This window comes from Triplophysa rosa, linkage group LG6, assembly GCF_024868665.1.
Source record: "Triplophysa rosa linkage group LG6, Trosa_1v2, whole genome shotgun sequence".
Taxonomy (NCBI): domain Eukaryota; kingdom Metazoa; phylum Chordata; class Actinopteri; order Cypriniformes; family Nemacheilidae; genus Triplophysa; species Triplophysa rosa.
In genome coordinates this window covers 2684311-2700738 of record NC_079895.1, presented here as the reverse complement: position 1 = coordinate 2700738, position 16428 = coordinate 2684311, and the positions used below count along the sequence as shown (strand labels likewise).

The following is a 16428-nucleotide window of genomic DNA, read 5'->3' as shown; positions in this document are numbered from 1 at the left end:
TGTGCGTTCATGACTTCACATAATATGTAATTACATTTTTGACCTTCAACCGTTTGGAGTCCATTGAAGTCCACTATATCAGTGGTTCTCAAACTGGGGGCCGTGGCCCCTTGGGGGGCCCCAAGATGGATCCAGGGGGCCACAGATTTTGTGGCATTTTATGAAATATAGAAATTTATCATACATTTTATGCAATCAAACATCAGAAAAATAAGACCACCAACCAAATGAATTGATGTTCCAGCATTGTAAAACTGAATATGTTTTTGGTTCAAGTATAAGATTAGAAGTACCTATTTGGGGGGCCACAACGTGATGCACCCTACACAAAGGGGGCCTTACAATGAAAAAGTTTGAGAACCACTGCACTATATGGAGAAAAATCCTGGAATGTTTTCATCAAAAACCTTAATTTCTTTTCGACTAAAGAAAAAAAACATATACATCTTGGATGACATGGGGGTGAGTAAATTATCAAAAAAAGTGAACTACTCCTTTAAGCAAAGAATGAACGCAACTAAACGCAAATAAATTTGAATTCGAACTGAAATGTGACACGTTTTGTGGAGTAAGTTAGTGTGGTTAGATTGGTTAAACCTTCCTTTTTAACAGTAAATGACTTGCTACTGTTCGCTCATTGCTTTATGAGAAAGGATTCCATCCCTCAAGGACAATTTTGCGCAATGAGTTGGTTACTGGCTGGCCTTCCAGCGCTGTATGGCCATCTTCAGGCTTCTGTTAGGTGTCAGTATATTGGTTTGTAAAGGCAAGTTTGTCATTGGGCTTGTGTGATTTGGAGTTCTGATCCAGGTCTCGAGGGCTTCTCTCTCATAGGAATATCCATCTGTTTGAGACGTGCAGCAGGTGAGCAACTGGGACGCAACTTCGCATATTTTTTTGATATTGTGTAGGCATTTAGCAGACACTTTAATCCGAAACCTGCGGTAAATCCGCAGACATACTAACTTTCTCATAAACTATACAATTAAACAGAACCGACCTGCAGCGATGACGGGGTCCTTCATGAGCTCTCTGGTGACTGGACAGAGAAACTCATCTGGAACGTCAGAGTCCATCAGTGTAGATCTCAACTCCTCAATCTTCCTCATGACTTTACCACGCAGACCCACAGATTCTACAAGAGACGGAGAGAGAGAATCCTCAATCACAACAGACGTTCAGTCACACATCTGTCGAGTTGAGACGCTGCGAAACTGGCTTGCCAAGTTCTAATGACAGCGTTTAAAGTTCTGAAACGAAGACGCCGATCCCGTGGGTGCTTGGAACTGCACCAGATACACTGACATCTACATTTATTCATTTAGCAGACGCTTTTTTATCCGAGGGATTATATTCGTTCATCATCGACTCCTTCTTGATCATGTACAGTTAGACTCGGTTTCATTTGCGCTGCCCTTCATTTGATAAGGTTGTGGATTACACAGAGACGTGAACAGATTTCAATCACACACACATACACACAACAGGCGATCTCAAGTGTGACCCGCATCATGAAGATCACGGCAACGGGTCGCGAGGACTTGAGCTTCTGTAAATGGGATTCATTAGAGAAGAGCTCGCCGGCAGACGGACTCAATCTGTGGTTTGCATAAACCAAAGCATCAGGAGAAAACACAAAATCAAACGGGCTTCTGCTCATACAGAATTCATCGAATCATCAATCAGTCGACTCCCGCATCAGACGTGTTGAAGACGGAATCATGCAAAGCCAAGTATGAATGAATACAGCAAGGATTTTTTGTTCTTTTGTTCCGACACTTTCATTATTGCAATTTTACGTGTCTAATACATGCATGGGCAACTTATAACACACCAAAGACACGTAAAAACACGCGTTCGCGCCATATGACCCCTTTAATAAAATACTGTAAAGCGTTTGACTGAGAGAAACAGGAGATGTACATGAATATCCAATGGTAGTTCACAGTTCATATGAGCGTATAAGGGAATATCTCGTGTAGGACACAATACACAAGCATCCAATGGTCTGATTTTACAGCAGAAAGCAAAACCACAGTAAAGTGAAGTCTTGTGCTGTAAAAGGCATATGGAAAATGGAGAGGAGTGATTTTGAGTGGCATTTTGTACAGCTTGACGGAAGAGTCTTTGTTCATGCTGTGAATCTTTAAGAGGCGTGCGCATCTTTCTGTAGGTGAAGAAACATCTCGCTTTGATCTCGTGTGCTCGCTGCGGGCTTTGAAGAGTTGGTGCATTGTGGGTAGACTGTACGATAAGAATCTTAAAAACTGGATTTTTGCCTTTTCAAAAGTAAGGGAAGTTGAGTTTGTGCATCGCTAGGGTGTTGTGGGTGGTTGCCAGGGGACTTGCTATGTGGTTGCTTTTTGGTAAGTCTCTTTGACATTGTGGTCTCTCGATATGGCTTGGGTTTTAGTCTATGGGATTGGCTGATTTGAGGAAAGCAATAACACAACAACTTCAACAGGCGGCACAACTTCAAGTCACATTCATGTCCACGAAAACAAATAATTTGTGACAAATTGTATGCTTAAATTGAATATTTAGGTTCGGGGTCATCAGAATGTCATTTTTTCTTGTCTAGAAGCCATAAAGTATGAAATTTAAAATCGAAGTGTGTGTGTGCGTGTGTCCTCACCAATGTTAAAATAAGCATCCAGTGTCTCTTTATTTAAGCTGATGAGTTCAGTCCCATCAATGTTCTGAGCTCTAAACGTGTCCACCAGCATTTCTAACCCTTCGTCCCGAAGCCAATCACACACATCTTCCTCTGACCAATCGCTGACCAGCATAATAGAGTAACCCTGAGACTTCCTTCCTGTCGGCACACATAAACAGGAAGAGCATTGTTATCATCCTCAATGCAGAGCATCTCTCATTACATCCAAACATGATCCTTTATAATAAATTACGTGCTTTGAATGTTTTGAAATCATGGCCTTATATTCAGCTTTGTTTTTCTACTAATCATGTTTGCAGATCTGATGAACATTTATCAAAACCAGGGCTGCATAATGTGACTCAAACTCATGTAAATTGTAAAAGACAACATTTATTTAAATACATCATTCACATGCTGTTTCATATACGTTTATGCATTTAATTTCAAAGTGACAGGCTTAAACTACGGTTAACTTATCTGTTACTATATCTGAGAGAGATCCAAGAAGCATCTCTTACCTGTTCCTGTCATCTGCAAACATTCAGCTGAAAGTGAATAAAACATTCATTTATTGTTGGTTGACACATTCTGTCCAGTGAAACATCATTGTTGTTTGACAGACAGGTGGTTTGCTATGTGCATTTCTCATTGGCTGGAGACCAGCTGTTCTGTCTGTACTCTTCTCGCTGTCGAGGGCTCTGAATTTCCAGGGATCGTTTGGATCCAAGTCACCGTGTCTAAAAAATCTAATTTTACTTGTTTGGGACGCTGCAGTCTCCGAGCTGATGCCCGTCTTAATGACACGACTCTGTGCCATCTGTCAGCATGGCAGTGAATCAGACCTGCAGGGCACGACAACCCAACATGCCCGGGGTCACAGAAACACACTCCATACATGCTCATGCTAACACAAATTAAAACAAACTCACATTTTAAGTGTCTCAACAACAAAATGGCAAACTTATCCATTTATGATCATTTACGCTCTTAATGGTGATATGCTTTCATTCCCTGTTAACATATATAACATAAATGTACAATATACAATATAAATCTTTCGTTATGTGTACATTACTGGTCTTTCATTGAATTAAATGTATAACTACATATATAAATAATGTTGGTAATAAATATATTGGCATAATGTTTATGCAAATGCATTTGATAGAGGTTAAATTGAACCGTGAACAATGTTTAAAAATGGTGCTGTGGTTGTCAAATACAGCGCAGCAATGTGTTTATTCTTCAGTTTGTTTTCTTCACAGAGTTTAGGAGAAGCAACAGGGATGTTTAAACGTATATTGAAGTAAAAGAGTTTCGTGTGCTGCTTACAAGAATGAGCATTTCCATCTTCAATTCTCCAGACATTCACTGTTTTATCCATAGAGCCCGAGGCAAACATCAGCATGCAGGGAGAGAACGTGCATGCAGTCACATATCTACAATAGAGAGAGAGAGAGAGAGAGAGAGAGAGAGAGAGAGAGACGGAGAGGGGGACTTCAAGTGATAGTTCACCTTCTAAATGAAAATTCTGTCATCATTTACTCACCCTCTTGTCATGTCAAACCTGTATGACTTTCTTTCTTCAGCAGAACACAAAAGAAGATATTTTGAAGAATGTCGTTAAGTGGACCCCATTCACTTTCATTGGTTTTGTGTCCATACAATAGAAGTGAATTGGGGCCGGTGCTGTTCGGTTCTTCAAAATATCTTCTTTTGTGTTCTGCAGAAGAAAGAAAGTCATACAGGTTTGAAATGACATGAAGGTGAGTAAATGATGACAGAATTTTCATTTTTGGGTGAACTTTAAGGCACACACTGCATGAGGGTTGAAAGTAACGACGGCATTTAAATGCTGAAATGAATCCCTAAAATGATTCTGTATGCGTACAAAATACAGAAGTTACACCTCAATGTTCTATACATCAATTTGTCAAGAATCAAGAAATATAGACTTTTAACTTGTTTAGTGTTTGTGTGATATATGGCTTTGCAATCACAGAATGAGGTGTGACAACTTAAACTGTTTTCAATGTGAACAAGACCAAACTCTGGATTCATACTGACAGAGACTCACCTGTCATGCTGTGTGAAAGTGTGTAAAAGCTCTCCTCCATCCTGCTCACATACAGACACACACACACACACACAGAAAAAGATGGCTAGATTCATGTATCTACATCTTCTCTTGGTTCATGGGTTGTACATAAATATCATCAGTGAAACAATAATCACTTACCGCATTATACACAGTTACTGTTTTATCCACAGACCTGCAAATAAAATATACAGTTTACTGTGCTGTGTTCTTTATAAAATAATTATTATAAATGCCACAAGTAAGTCGACATTCTATAATAATATATGTAAATTATTTTTGTCATTGATGCTGATTGGTCAATAACTTGTGATTTATTAATAATGATGACCTCATCACCTGACTGTTATTAACATCACTGCGCTGCACCCATAGCTGATAGTGTTTGCATTTGAGGCACAACATCTTTTTTAAGAAGAAAATTATTTTATTGTTTATCTGTAATGGAAAATGTTGGAAATTTACATATATCTCTTAAATTTAGAATGTGAAGACCGAACACTGAGATTATGACACTACAAGTCCCCCTAGTGGACAAACTGTGTATGAAAACAATTTGTTTCTTTTTACAAAAAAGAATAGCATTCTATTCTGCATATATTAGCAGTATATATTTCCTGTATGTAATATGTATTAATCGCTCAATGAATTGAACATGCAATGTGATAAGATCATGTGACAACAATGTATAGCAATAGTTTACACAAGATACCAATGTAAGAAGAAAAGTATGGCAGTATAGTCAGTATACTGTAAGTATTTAGTAGGTAATGAACAAGTACTCTATACAGGTGATCACATCTGTGTTATTTACATTCGGGCATTTTGCAGATGATTTTATACAAATCGACTTACGACAGTGGGGAGAACAATGAAGTGATATGCAATATTATCAGAAGTGCTATATGAAGTGACAAAGTTTTTAGAGACAAACACCTGTTGGGGTAGAGTGCAAAGAGTTTCTTTTAATTTAAGTGAGCATTTAACAGGTTCCTGTCAAATATTGTAATTATTAAATTAAGGAATGCAGCAGACTGGTCAGAGTGTTATGAGTGGGAGGGGCTTACCCAGAGACGAGCAGCTGTCCATCAAAGGAGATGGCACACGATAGGACAGGAGCAGATTGAGCAGAGAGAGTAAACGTCAGTGTCATCACATAACCTGTGTATGACACACACACACGTCTGGTTTATTATCCCCGTAGGGAAAGTCCATAGGCTTAAAGATTTTTATACTGTATATTTTATCCCCAACCCCTAAACCTAAAGATCATAGAAAACTTTTTTCATTTTTAGATTTTCAAAAAATATCGTTCTGTACGATTTAGAACCTTTTTTGCCTTTTGTGACACGAGTCCCCATGAGTTGGTGTGCGTTCAGGTTTAGGTCCCCACAGATATAAAAACAAGGCCACACGCAAGCACGCGCACGCACACACACACGCACACAATTTCTTATTTGGTTTAGTTTAGAATTTTTCAGATTAAATACAACATGAAATAAATCACGTTAGAAAGGCAATATAAAGAACTAAAACGCAACCTCTCTGCCATAACTGATAACGTCAGTTAGGAACTGAATACAATGAACACACACTCACAAGAGTACACAAAAACACACACAGCTCATCTGCACAAGACAATTTTTTTGCAAGACAGTGAGACACAATATCCCATATAACAAATATCCCTGTGACTGACGGCTACTTATCAGTGTAAACCCTACGCTATGGGGACGATGGCAATATCCAAAATCCTTGTCCTTGTGGGGACATTTGTTTGTCCCCATGAGGAAACAAGCTTATAAATCATCATCTAAAAGAGCAGAAAGTTTTGTGTGATTGTTAGGGTTAGGGAATATGATGTACAGTATAAAAACCATTGCGTCTATGGAATGTCCCCATAAAACATGGAAACCCAACATGTGTGTGTGTGTATTCTACAGGCTGACTCTGAAACACAAGCCTGCACCAATAGACCCTGCAGACAGTGATACTGAACACACACTGCAGTCAGCACAACTACCGTTGGATCAGATGTATTTTTTATTCCTTATTTTAAAGGGATAATTCACCCACTGACTAACCCCCATGTCATTTAAAACTTGGTGAATGCATTACGACAGAATCTTTTATATTTAATTGTCCATTTAAAGCTTGTTTTGTCTCATTTTAAATAATTGTAAGTCATCTTGGGCTCCCTCGGAAGCTCCTAGTCGGTCCACTTGTTGAGAAGCACTGCTCTAAACAGAGCACTTGTATTGGACTCTCTGAAGGAATCAAACATTTCTAGAGAATGTTTGATTCCTTCAGGCTAAACTTCAGAAAGTTTTAGATTCACTGAACAGCACAGTGTGCGAGAGAGCTACAAACAGAAGACAGTGAGAGTACCTGCTGTTGCATGCTGGGAAACAATCCATACCCTCAGCTGGTTATCCTGCCCGCCGGAGGCCAATCGAAACTTTACCGCTGGACCATCTGAAAATATATTCACACACGCACGCACACACACACACACATTGGGTTTCCATGTTTTATGGAGAGTTTCCATAGACATAATAACTTTTATACTGTACAAACTGTACTATATTATCATCTTTAAGGGGGTTACCAGAACTACAGACACACAAGCACAAAGACTTTCAGACTGACATAGAATGCAACCCATCACAGTTCGGTGTGCTCGGGGCAGGGAGGAGAGATATTGACCCAGCGTGATGCTTTACCCATGCAGATCTGTGGAGAGAACTGGCAGCAGTTGACTCCTAAATCATGCGCTTCTCTCTGAATGTATAAAGAGCTCATGTTCAGACTCCAGAGGTGAAGTTCTCCCTGAGTAGAGCCCGTAACAAACATCTGACCACACGGGGAGAAACAGCAGGCCAGGACGGTACCCTCACTGACTCGAGAACATCTAGAGACGAGACACGCACACTAAACACTCTCCAATGAGCTTTTAAATGCATTTGATCGATTTATTATCCTTTATGTCTTTTAGAAAAGAAATGATATACATAATGTTCATACGTGCTAGTACTATTCGATTTAAGACCATCAATAATGTATTGAAGTACAGCTATTGTACTGTACTATTGATGCTCTATTTGTTCCCATCTGCCTACAAACGTTATTCACCTCTGCAGGGTCTTTGATGGCACCTGCCAGAGCGCAACAGTCCCGTCAGACGCGCCAGACAGCAGATACTGCGCATCTGGAGAGAACGCGCAAACGCGCACGGGACTGCGCGCCGGGTGTTGCAGCGCGCACACGACTTCACCCGTGGACATGCTCCAGACCTTAGTCAGCGCGTCCGTGGAGCAAGACGCCAGATATCTGCCGCAGCTGCTGAAACAGCAACAGTGCACGGCGTACCCGTGACCGGAGAGAGGAGAGAAGCGCAGCTCCGTGAAGTCCTGCAGGGAATAAACGCGGATGGTTTTGTCTCCGGAGCAGGTGGCCAGTAAACTTTGGGAGAGCGCGCAGCAGTTGACGTCATCCCGGTGGTCTCGAAGGGTGTGCACTAGTGATGTCATGACAACGGGAATCACCTGTAATGTTAGGGACGTGCAGCTGAAAAATCACACCCACTGTTTCGCTGTATCACAGTAGACGCCGCATTGACCGCTGAATCGTGTCAACGGCGCCGCCATTTTGGGAAGGGCAATACAATAAACGGGGAGGCTGCGGTTTGTCAATATAAAAACAAATTATTATTTACGTCACGTGGAGCACAACAGCGTTCTGGTTACTTTTTATCGTCAGCAAAGTATTTTTTGTCATAAGGAATTGTAAAGACTCACGCAAGTTAAGCATTTAAAATCGTTCGAGAATGTAAACGTTATTGCGTTTTCATCCAGAAAAAAACCGCATCCCCGTTCAATTGTATGCGTTTATAAGGTTGTCATGCCCTTTCCAATATGGCGGCGCAGCAAGCGCTCACTCCGGCGCCCATGCATATTTATGTCCCACTCTTGCGTGTGTGTGGCTAAAATATTCTAGACTTAAGTCACAAAGTTTTCTTTATCACAATTTAGTAAATTTAAGGTAAACGTTGTTAAAAAAGAAATTATTTAAAAATGGATGCTATTAATATGGCACACAGTTTGTCCAAATCCTATTTCTTATATTAAAAACCAGCATGTTCATTTTTTAAAAGAGTTAGTACTAACTCACCTGTTGGCAGAAGTTTCACATCAAAATGTACATCGAACGGTATAGCTACGTAAACGCAAGCTATAAGTAGACATATAAATGTAAAGACTGGTTGTCAAAGAGCTGCCCCTGTACGTGCTGTTTTTGCCATGTACTTCCTGGACGGCAGCTGTGTGCAAAGCAGGAACATCATGTGACAGAATCTGTTGCCTGGGATACATGATAACTCATTCATAAGCACCTGTGAGGTTAGCAGAGCGTTACACAACACTTGTACAAACACAGCTACAGGTGAAGAGTGTGAAACCTTAACCTTAGCAGTTGTTGTTTGAGTAGATAAAGGTGAGAGGAACATAAATCAGCAATAAATCCTCTAGGCTACACTTAAATTCAAGAACAACAGAGATACAACTTTAGGTCAGGATGACCGCCGCAGTGTGCTGAACTCAATGAAACACAGACTGCCATAAAACTACAAGCCAGACTAATAAAAAAGCAAAAACACACTGATGGGGAACCGATCATAACGCAAACATCACACAATCAACTGCTTATAACCTTTCTGTCTTTATTAAGTGTCACCATCTCCTACAAAACAGAACACATCCTTTCAATGCAATGCCCTCACATAAACGTCAAGTATTCCAGTACCTGACTAAGACAACAGACAGAAATACTGCAAATTTGAACAAAACCACTACTGGGCTGTGCCAAAAGTGCTCTCCACCAAATCTGTTATTATTGATTGTTTAAGGATTGTATAAACACCCGAATATGAGCAACATTAAGAGTCACGTTTGCCTGACGAACGCCTGTGCACAAATGAGCACCTGTGGATTTTCAGCTTGAGGTTTGAATTGTAAAAATAAAGGATTTCTAAAAGTGCCCTGGACAACTGAGGTGGAGCAGAAAACATTACATCATAATCTGAGTCAACACATGACAAGAAAAAACCTTTCAACAACATTTGAAATGACTCCGGATGCTTATAACCAAATACGCACTGTACACAATAAAAACATATTAACCACAAAAAAATGTAATAGAACGTTATATATGTGAAGATGGCCTCTGTTTGGAGGTGTGTTATTCTAAACAATCATAGCTTTCTAACGCAACGTAACTGTTTATTGGCCTTCTTTATATTATAAATAATAATTCATTACATTTATATAGCGCTTTTCTGGGTACTCAAAGCGCTTTAAATGGAAGGGGGATCTCCTCAAGAACCACCACCTGGATGATGCGACGGCAGCCATATTGCGCCAAAATGCCCACCACACACCAGCTCATTGGTGGAGAGGAGACAGAGTTACCAAGCCTATTAGTACAAATTAGCCCATGTCGTATAGAGGCAAATGGGCGAATTTGGGATTTTTAATGACCACAGAGAGTCAGAACCTCGGTTTAACGTCTCACCCGAAGGACTGAAATTGTATATATTTGAGAAAGAAAAGCATTGGTTAAGTTTCTTGAAGTTTCCTTTTTCATACAAATACAGCATTTTTTAAGTCATAAATAATTAACATAAAATAAATAAATGCAATACATTCACTATCATATTAACGTTTATTTAAGAAAAAGAAATAACAAATATATTTACATCAATGACGGACCTTGACTGATTTCTAAAAATAAGGTTTCCTCACATCTTCCATGTTCTGGATGTGAATGTTTTCTTCAACAAACCATAGCAGACATAAAACAGCTTGAGAATGAGGTTAATCTGTGCCTAATGCTGGTCTACTGGATTTTTACATCTTGACGATTTTCTTGTAAACAGTGATGAGAAGAGATCTCATGTGAGTTTCTGCTTTAACAGCTCAGTCCAGCGGCTGTGAAAGAACCATCTCATAGTGTGTCCCGCCCGCCCGATGTCCGAATGATCCTCGTTGAATCTCTCACAGTTATCAAACACCAAGTTCACATCAATAATGAAGGTCTCAAGATTCAGGTACCTGCAATGACAGGAATGAAACATCAAAGAAATAAGGACAATATTTTTATTTTTGGGTTAAATGTGTGGTTCTGTTTCCAGGCTAGTGCTTACTGGCTGTTGGCGAGTTTGTCTCTGATAGTGGAGAAGTCCATTGGCTTCCTGATCACCTTGCGATATCCCGGGACAGATTTGGGATCGACGGGTCTCAAAAATGGCCAGGCGTCCTGATGGCGCTCCAGCTCGGCCAATAGAATTCTGATGAGCAGTAAGAGATCAGTTTTGTTTGATTCGTATGCTTATGCACTGTAAGTTGCCAAAAAAATCAGTGAATGCAATTCAGACTTTAGGTCTGAAAACATCAGTCAGACAGTGATGAGATACCTGCAGATGGCCACATCTTTACTGTCGTCTCTGGCTGTCGTGACTTGCTTCACACACGCAGGGCTCTCGCGCTCGACTGGGCCTGTGGATGGATCTTCCGTCTTTCTCTTTTTCATTTCCTTTGTCACTTTACTGGGAGAGCTGCTGGCACGGCCTGACTCGTCCTCTGAGGTTTCTGCAGTCGCAGATGCTTTTCCGTTACGTTTGACCTCGCTGAGTTTCTTCAGCTCTTCACTTGAACGGTTCGAGGGATTTCTGCTCTTCAGGGACCGACTGTTTGCCTGCACGGAGCCAAACACTGTTAACTGAGAGAGCAAAATCTCCACACACACACACACACACACACACACGCACACACACACGCACACACACACACACACACGTCAAAACTCTCCACGGAGACCACGCAGAAGCCAAAAGCTTTATGGAACACGTGTTAATCCATAATTATCATGCCCTCAAATCTCATTGACACTTCGAACTCAAAATGGCACATTTGGTCGCAATGAGCATCACATCACCGACGGCAAACCACAGTCTCACGTGTCATGAAAAAGATCAAGGAAGGTTTGACTGCAGTAAACATGAGAACAGATGAGATTTGAGAGGTGTGATGAAAGCAACATGAATGCATATCTGCCTCTTTAATTGTGTAGAAAAGGCAAGAAAGCGTGGAACAATACAAGGATGAATTTGATTTTATATAACGTGCAGACTCACTTGGGACACGCAGGCTGGACAGAACCAGTCTCCTGATGGTATGCTGGTGATTTGGGGTTTATGACAGTAGGTGTGGCAGCTTCCATCACAACCATCACACAGCAGAAGAAGATCCTCGTTCTCCCCCATATGGCATATCTGACAGTACTGACCAAAAGAGAAAATATCAGTCTCAGATGTGTTCACATGTGATGCATGTTCCTATCATGTGTTCTGTACAGCTTTAGCTTACAAATACAATGTATTGTTTATACTACATACAGTATACTACTACTATGCTTTTATACTACGAATGTAATGTGGTCAAGCATGTGATGACTTCTGCACATACAGTACAGCTGCGGAAAAATTTCAGAGACCGTTTTTATGATTTTAAAATTCCTAAAAATGCCTATATTACTCACAATATTTCAACCAAATTTCTAATAAAAACTAATTGGGTCTCATTCACTGATAATTGCGTAGATTTTTCGTATTCATACGCACATTTGAATTCACAACACGTGCGTACGCACATAAATTTGTTCTTAACCTTGTGCTCGTCACTTAAGTCAAAGATACTCCAGGCAACCCCGTTTGACGCTGTTCTCTCGCAAGTAATTCCAAGTGCGCAGTCCTCAAATTTAGTTCTTACACAATTAAACACCTTTTGTACAGAGTTCGCAGTTACAGAGTTCTCGTTAGCCGGCTGTAAAAGCGCTGTTGTTCAGAGAAACCTCACTGCTCGAGCTTTAGTCTAACGCAGCTTTTCTATGAAATAAATTAAATATACATCTAATTATGTAATTATGTATATATATATATATAATTTAAAGAATGTAACTATTATCCTAAGATGAAACATACATTTCATCAGAGAGAGAGAGAGAGAGAGAGAGAGAGAGAGAGAGATTGCTGTTGGATGACTTTGTCACTCCTGAGGTTTGATTTTGTTGAAATTCAACAGACACTGGACTGGAATCGCGACCACACATCTAGAAATGAAATGAAAATTTGCGATGGTCTCTTAATTTTTTTCCGGGGCTGTAGTTTGGACGATCAAATCACGAAACATTTTGGATCTGGTTCACACCTGTGAACGTGTCTATTGAAGTTGCTTTAGATAAATGTAAAAGCCTGTGATACTTTGCAACAAGTATATGACGCTGCATGACACTCACAACCTTCATGATGAATTTGTCCCAGGCAATAGACTCGTGAAGCTGCCGGATGCACATGGAGAGCTGACTCGAGCTCCGCACCTCACCCAGAGCTTTACGCCACTGTTTCAGACCTGGAGATAGATCCTCCTCAACCCTGCCACAGCAGAAAGAAAAAGAGAGACCGAGAACATGACATAATGACAGTTTTAGACTCTATATGTGAGTGTCTCTGAATAAATAACATGACATGATCAATAACTCAATTGCTGATCGAGAAACCACAGTGTACAAGTTGGCGGAGCACAGACAACATTCAAATTCAATATGTTTTAGCAACATCTTTTCTTTAAAGGAATAGTTCACTCAAAAATAACAATTCTGTCATCATTTATTCACCCTCATTGTCGTTCTAAACCTGTATGACTTTCTTTCTTCTGTGTAACACAAAAGAAGGTATTTGGAGAAATGTCTCCGTGGAAGTCAATGAAGGTCAAGAGTGTTGTTTATTTGCCAGCGTTCTTCAAAATATCTTCTTTTGTGTTCAAGAACGGAGGTAGAGTGAAAAATGACCTACCCGTCCTCATCAGCTCCAGCAGGTGATGGTGCCGATGCTGGTGCGGTCACCGTACCCGTGTGACTCGTTCTGATCTGAACGCTGCCGTTTAATGGACTCTTCAGGTATCTTCGATCAATGTTTCTCTCCAGCTCTTCCAGACGCATCACCGCTATATCTAGAGGGTTGTTTGCACGACGCATGATGCCACAGTCAGATCTGTCATCTGATTGGCTGTTCTCTATGACAGGTTTGTGCTCGTGGTACACCAGGTGTTCACTGTGCGATTGTGCTGTTGGGGGCGTCCAGCCCTGTCAAACAGGTAAAACACTGTGTTTTGCTATTGTGTTGTGACATGTTTCTGTACAGAAAGGCATTTTTATTTTGTACATATTTGAAACAACGCTATTTGTGCTGTCAAGAAAAAAACACCTAATGGTACTGCCGTGGTTTAAGATGCTATTCTTTAAAAAGTGATTTAAAGTACACTATCGGTCAAACGTTTTTGGACACTTACTCACTTATGTGTTCATATTTTTTCCACATTTTGAAATAATAATAAACTCATCAAAATTACAAAATAAAACAAAGGGAATTATGTTGGGAATTACTAAAAAATAACAAATTCTTGAAGATGATGAAATGTTTTAATGTTTTCTTGTCATTTTATTAGCAGCTTCTTGAGGTATCACACTGAGATGCTTTTTAAACGATATTGAAGGAGTTCCCATCTATTCTGGGCTCTTGTTGGCTGCTCTTTCTTCATTATTTAGGCCAAGTCATTCATATCAAAAACATTTTTTATTCAATTAAATGTCTTTAAAAACATGTATGCTTGCAAAATTATATTTTTGTCTACTCAACTAATTTCAGAAATTTAGGCAAACACCTTCAGATCAAAAGTTAAAAAAAAAAAAAAAATTAACATTACACTCAAGTGTCCAAAAACTTTTGACCGGTAGTCTATTTTGTAAATATAATTCAGTCAATCTATTTATTCTGATGTATTTGTATCGCTGCTGCTGGAGATATCATATAAAGTTTCAACATTCATGAAAGTCTCAGGTTTTGGTAAACACACTACTTCGGAAGACGTAAACAACGCTGGTCCAGAAGAACTTCTTGTTTCAGTTTTTCACTACACATATATTTGAACAAAATACAACCAACAAGAACATTTACAACTGAATCAAAATGTTAAACAAATATCTTTATTTGTTTTTATTATATATATACACATACAGATACATATTCTGAATATAAATAACAACCCAATTAAATATCCTTTATTTATTTATTTCATCTGGTGTCTACATTTGACTATTTTGATGTTTTTGTGCTTGCTTGACATCTTCTGGTCGATAAAAACTTTAGTATAATAACAGCAAGAGCTACACAAACATTCATCATTTTAGACTCGTGATTTCGAAAGTTTTAAAAATCGAATGTCAAAATGGACAATACCTTGACCTGCAGGTTGGCGGAAGTGACTCTAAGTTCAAGCTTCTCGACCTGCTGCAGGACACCGATGTCAACGTCCATGACCTGTTCATCCACACACCAGCTGTAGAGGGTGTCCTCAAAGATCTGATGCTTCTGCAGCTCAGAGGCTTCGATGACAGTCACTGTATAAACACAGAGCATGAGTACATTTTAAACATCCCCTACAGAGATGCAAACAAAGATCACGACTTACCATCTCTGTTCTTGGCACAGAGCTGAGAGATATAATCCATGTGTTTCTGAAGCTGTTTCTGCAGGGCTCTCTCCCGGATCCCACGGGAATGACACGCTTTCTCTATCGAACGCAACTCACCGATGTCCGTCACCCTCCACCAGCCGCTCAGCATCTCTACAACAAACCCACGAGACACTTTCACATTTCAACATTTTACATTTAAGCATCTGGCAAAGTGACTTACAGTGCATTTAAACTATAGATTTTTTTAGCATGTGTGATCCACAGGCTGAGGAATTTTAAAGAACAAACAAGAGTTTTAAATGATACAGTATGAAGCTTTAAACTTTTGTGTCATTTTTTTCATCATTTTGTCATTGATTGTAGTTTGGCACAGGTACTGTACTCCACTTAGCACCATCTAGTGGTCACTTTTTGTTACTGCGCCTACATTTTTTTGTAATTCTCATTATATGTGAAAACCCAGCTAAAACCATTTTTGTGCGATTAACTGTTTTCTACATAATCCTGATCCTACATAACGTAACGAACTTAATGTAACTTTTTTAATATTGACTGAGTTGTGCCATCTAATTGTATTCAAATTAGTGACATTAATGCTTGAAATCAAACCTGACCTCAAAACCAGATTCTGAGACTATGAATGGAAATGTCTTTCCAGTCTTACCCTTAGGAACAGGATGAGGTAATGGGTAATCCTGACGTTTAGACACCTCAATAGCTGGTGATGGTGTGGACAGAGGTTTCTCTCCAGGAGATGTAGGGGAATCGCGCCTCCCGGTGTTCAAGAAGGGGTTAACGTTTCTGCTGACCTCAGCGGGTGGGTAAAAACCACTGAGAATGGGGGCCACGGAGACCCCAGAGGAGGAAACGTTCCCATTGGACCATGAACAGAAAGGCAGATCCATCACAGACATGCACGACTTCATCTGCACACAAGAGCAAAAGATTCGGTTAATAACCCCATCAACACGACATCCGAGTTGTGAGCGAGACGAGAACTGGTGAGCTTTAAACTGATCTTGAAACAAAAATAGAACCATATAGCCGCTACATGTTTTAAAAAAGCACTTTGTTTTCCCAAACAA

General features: G+C 39.9%; 2 protein-coding genes across 7 annotated transcripts in view; both read right to left on the bottom strand.

Annotated features, from left to right (window-relative positions):
* Positions 1-465: 465 nt before the first annotated feature.
* On the bottom strand, positions 466-9056 carry LOC130555811 (WD repeat, SAM and U-box domain-containing protein 1-like). Of its 2 annotated transcripts, XM_057336286.1 has the most exons (13): positions 8928-9056; positions 7890-8302; positions 7481-7668; positions 7146-7232; positions 5825-5918; positions 5613-5693; positions 4899-4932; positions 4737-4777; positions 3992-4098; positions 3178-3204; positions 2636-2815; positions 1001-1135; positions 466-844 (listed from the first exon to the last, which is right to left on the bottom strand). In XM_057336286.1, exons 2-13 carry the CDS (start codon positions 8285-8287, stop codon positions 693-695), a joined length of 1524 nt encoding a protein of 507 aa, XP_057192269.1. In that variant the 5' UTR covers positions 8288-8302; positions 8928-9056; the 3' UTR covers positions 466-692. The 2 variants fall into 2 exon arrangements, with proteins under 2 accessions (XP_057192269.1, XP_057192270.1); XM_057336287.1 differs by lacking the exon at positions 5613-5693.
* A 1400-nt stretch (positions 9057-10456) lies between these two features.
* The window catches only part of LOC130555835 (bromodomain adjacent to zinc finger domain protein 2B), a 36865-nt gene continuing 30893 nt past the window's right edge, over positions 10457-16428 (bottom strand). For 4 of the 5 annotated variants that reach the window (XM_057336335.1, XM_057336334.1, XM_057336338.1 and 1 more), the window contains 9 exons: positions 16008-16269; positions 15338-15493; positions 15106-15266; positions 13663-13952; positions 13107-13242; positions 11947-12093; positions 11227-11507; positions 10957-11100; positions 10457-10864 (listed from right to left, as the gene is read on the bottom strand). In XM_057336335.1, the coding sequence (XP_057192318.1) occupies positions 10705-10864; positions 10957-11100; positions 11227-11507; positions 11947-12093; positions 13107-13242; positions 13663-13952; positions 15106-15266; positions 15338-15493; positions 16008-16269 (1737 nt within the window). In that variant the 3' untranslated portion in view covers positions 10457-10704. The remainder of the gene's footprint in view (positions 10865-10956; positions 11101-11226; positions 11508-11946; positions 12094-13106; positions 13243-13662; positions 13953-15105; positions 15267-15337; positions 15494-16007; positions 16270-16428) is intronic. The other variant, XM_057336336.1, reaches the window with a different exon arrangement.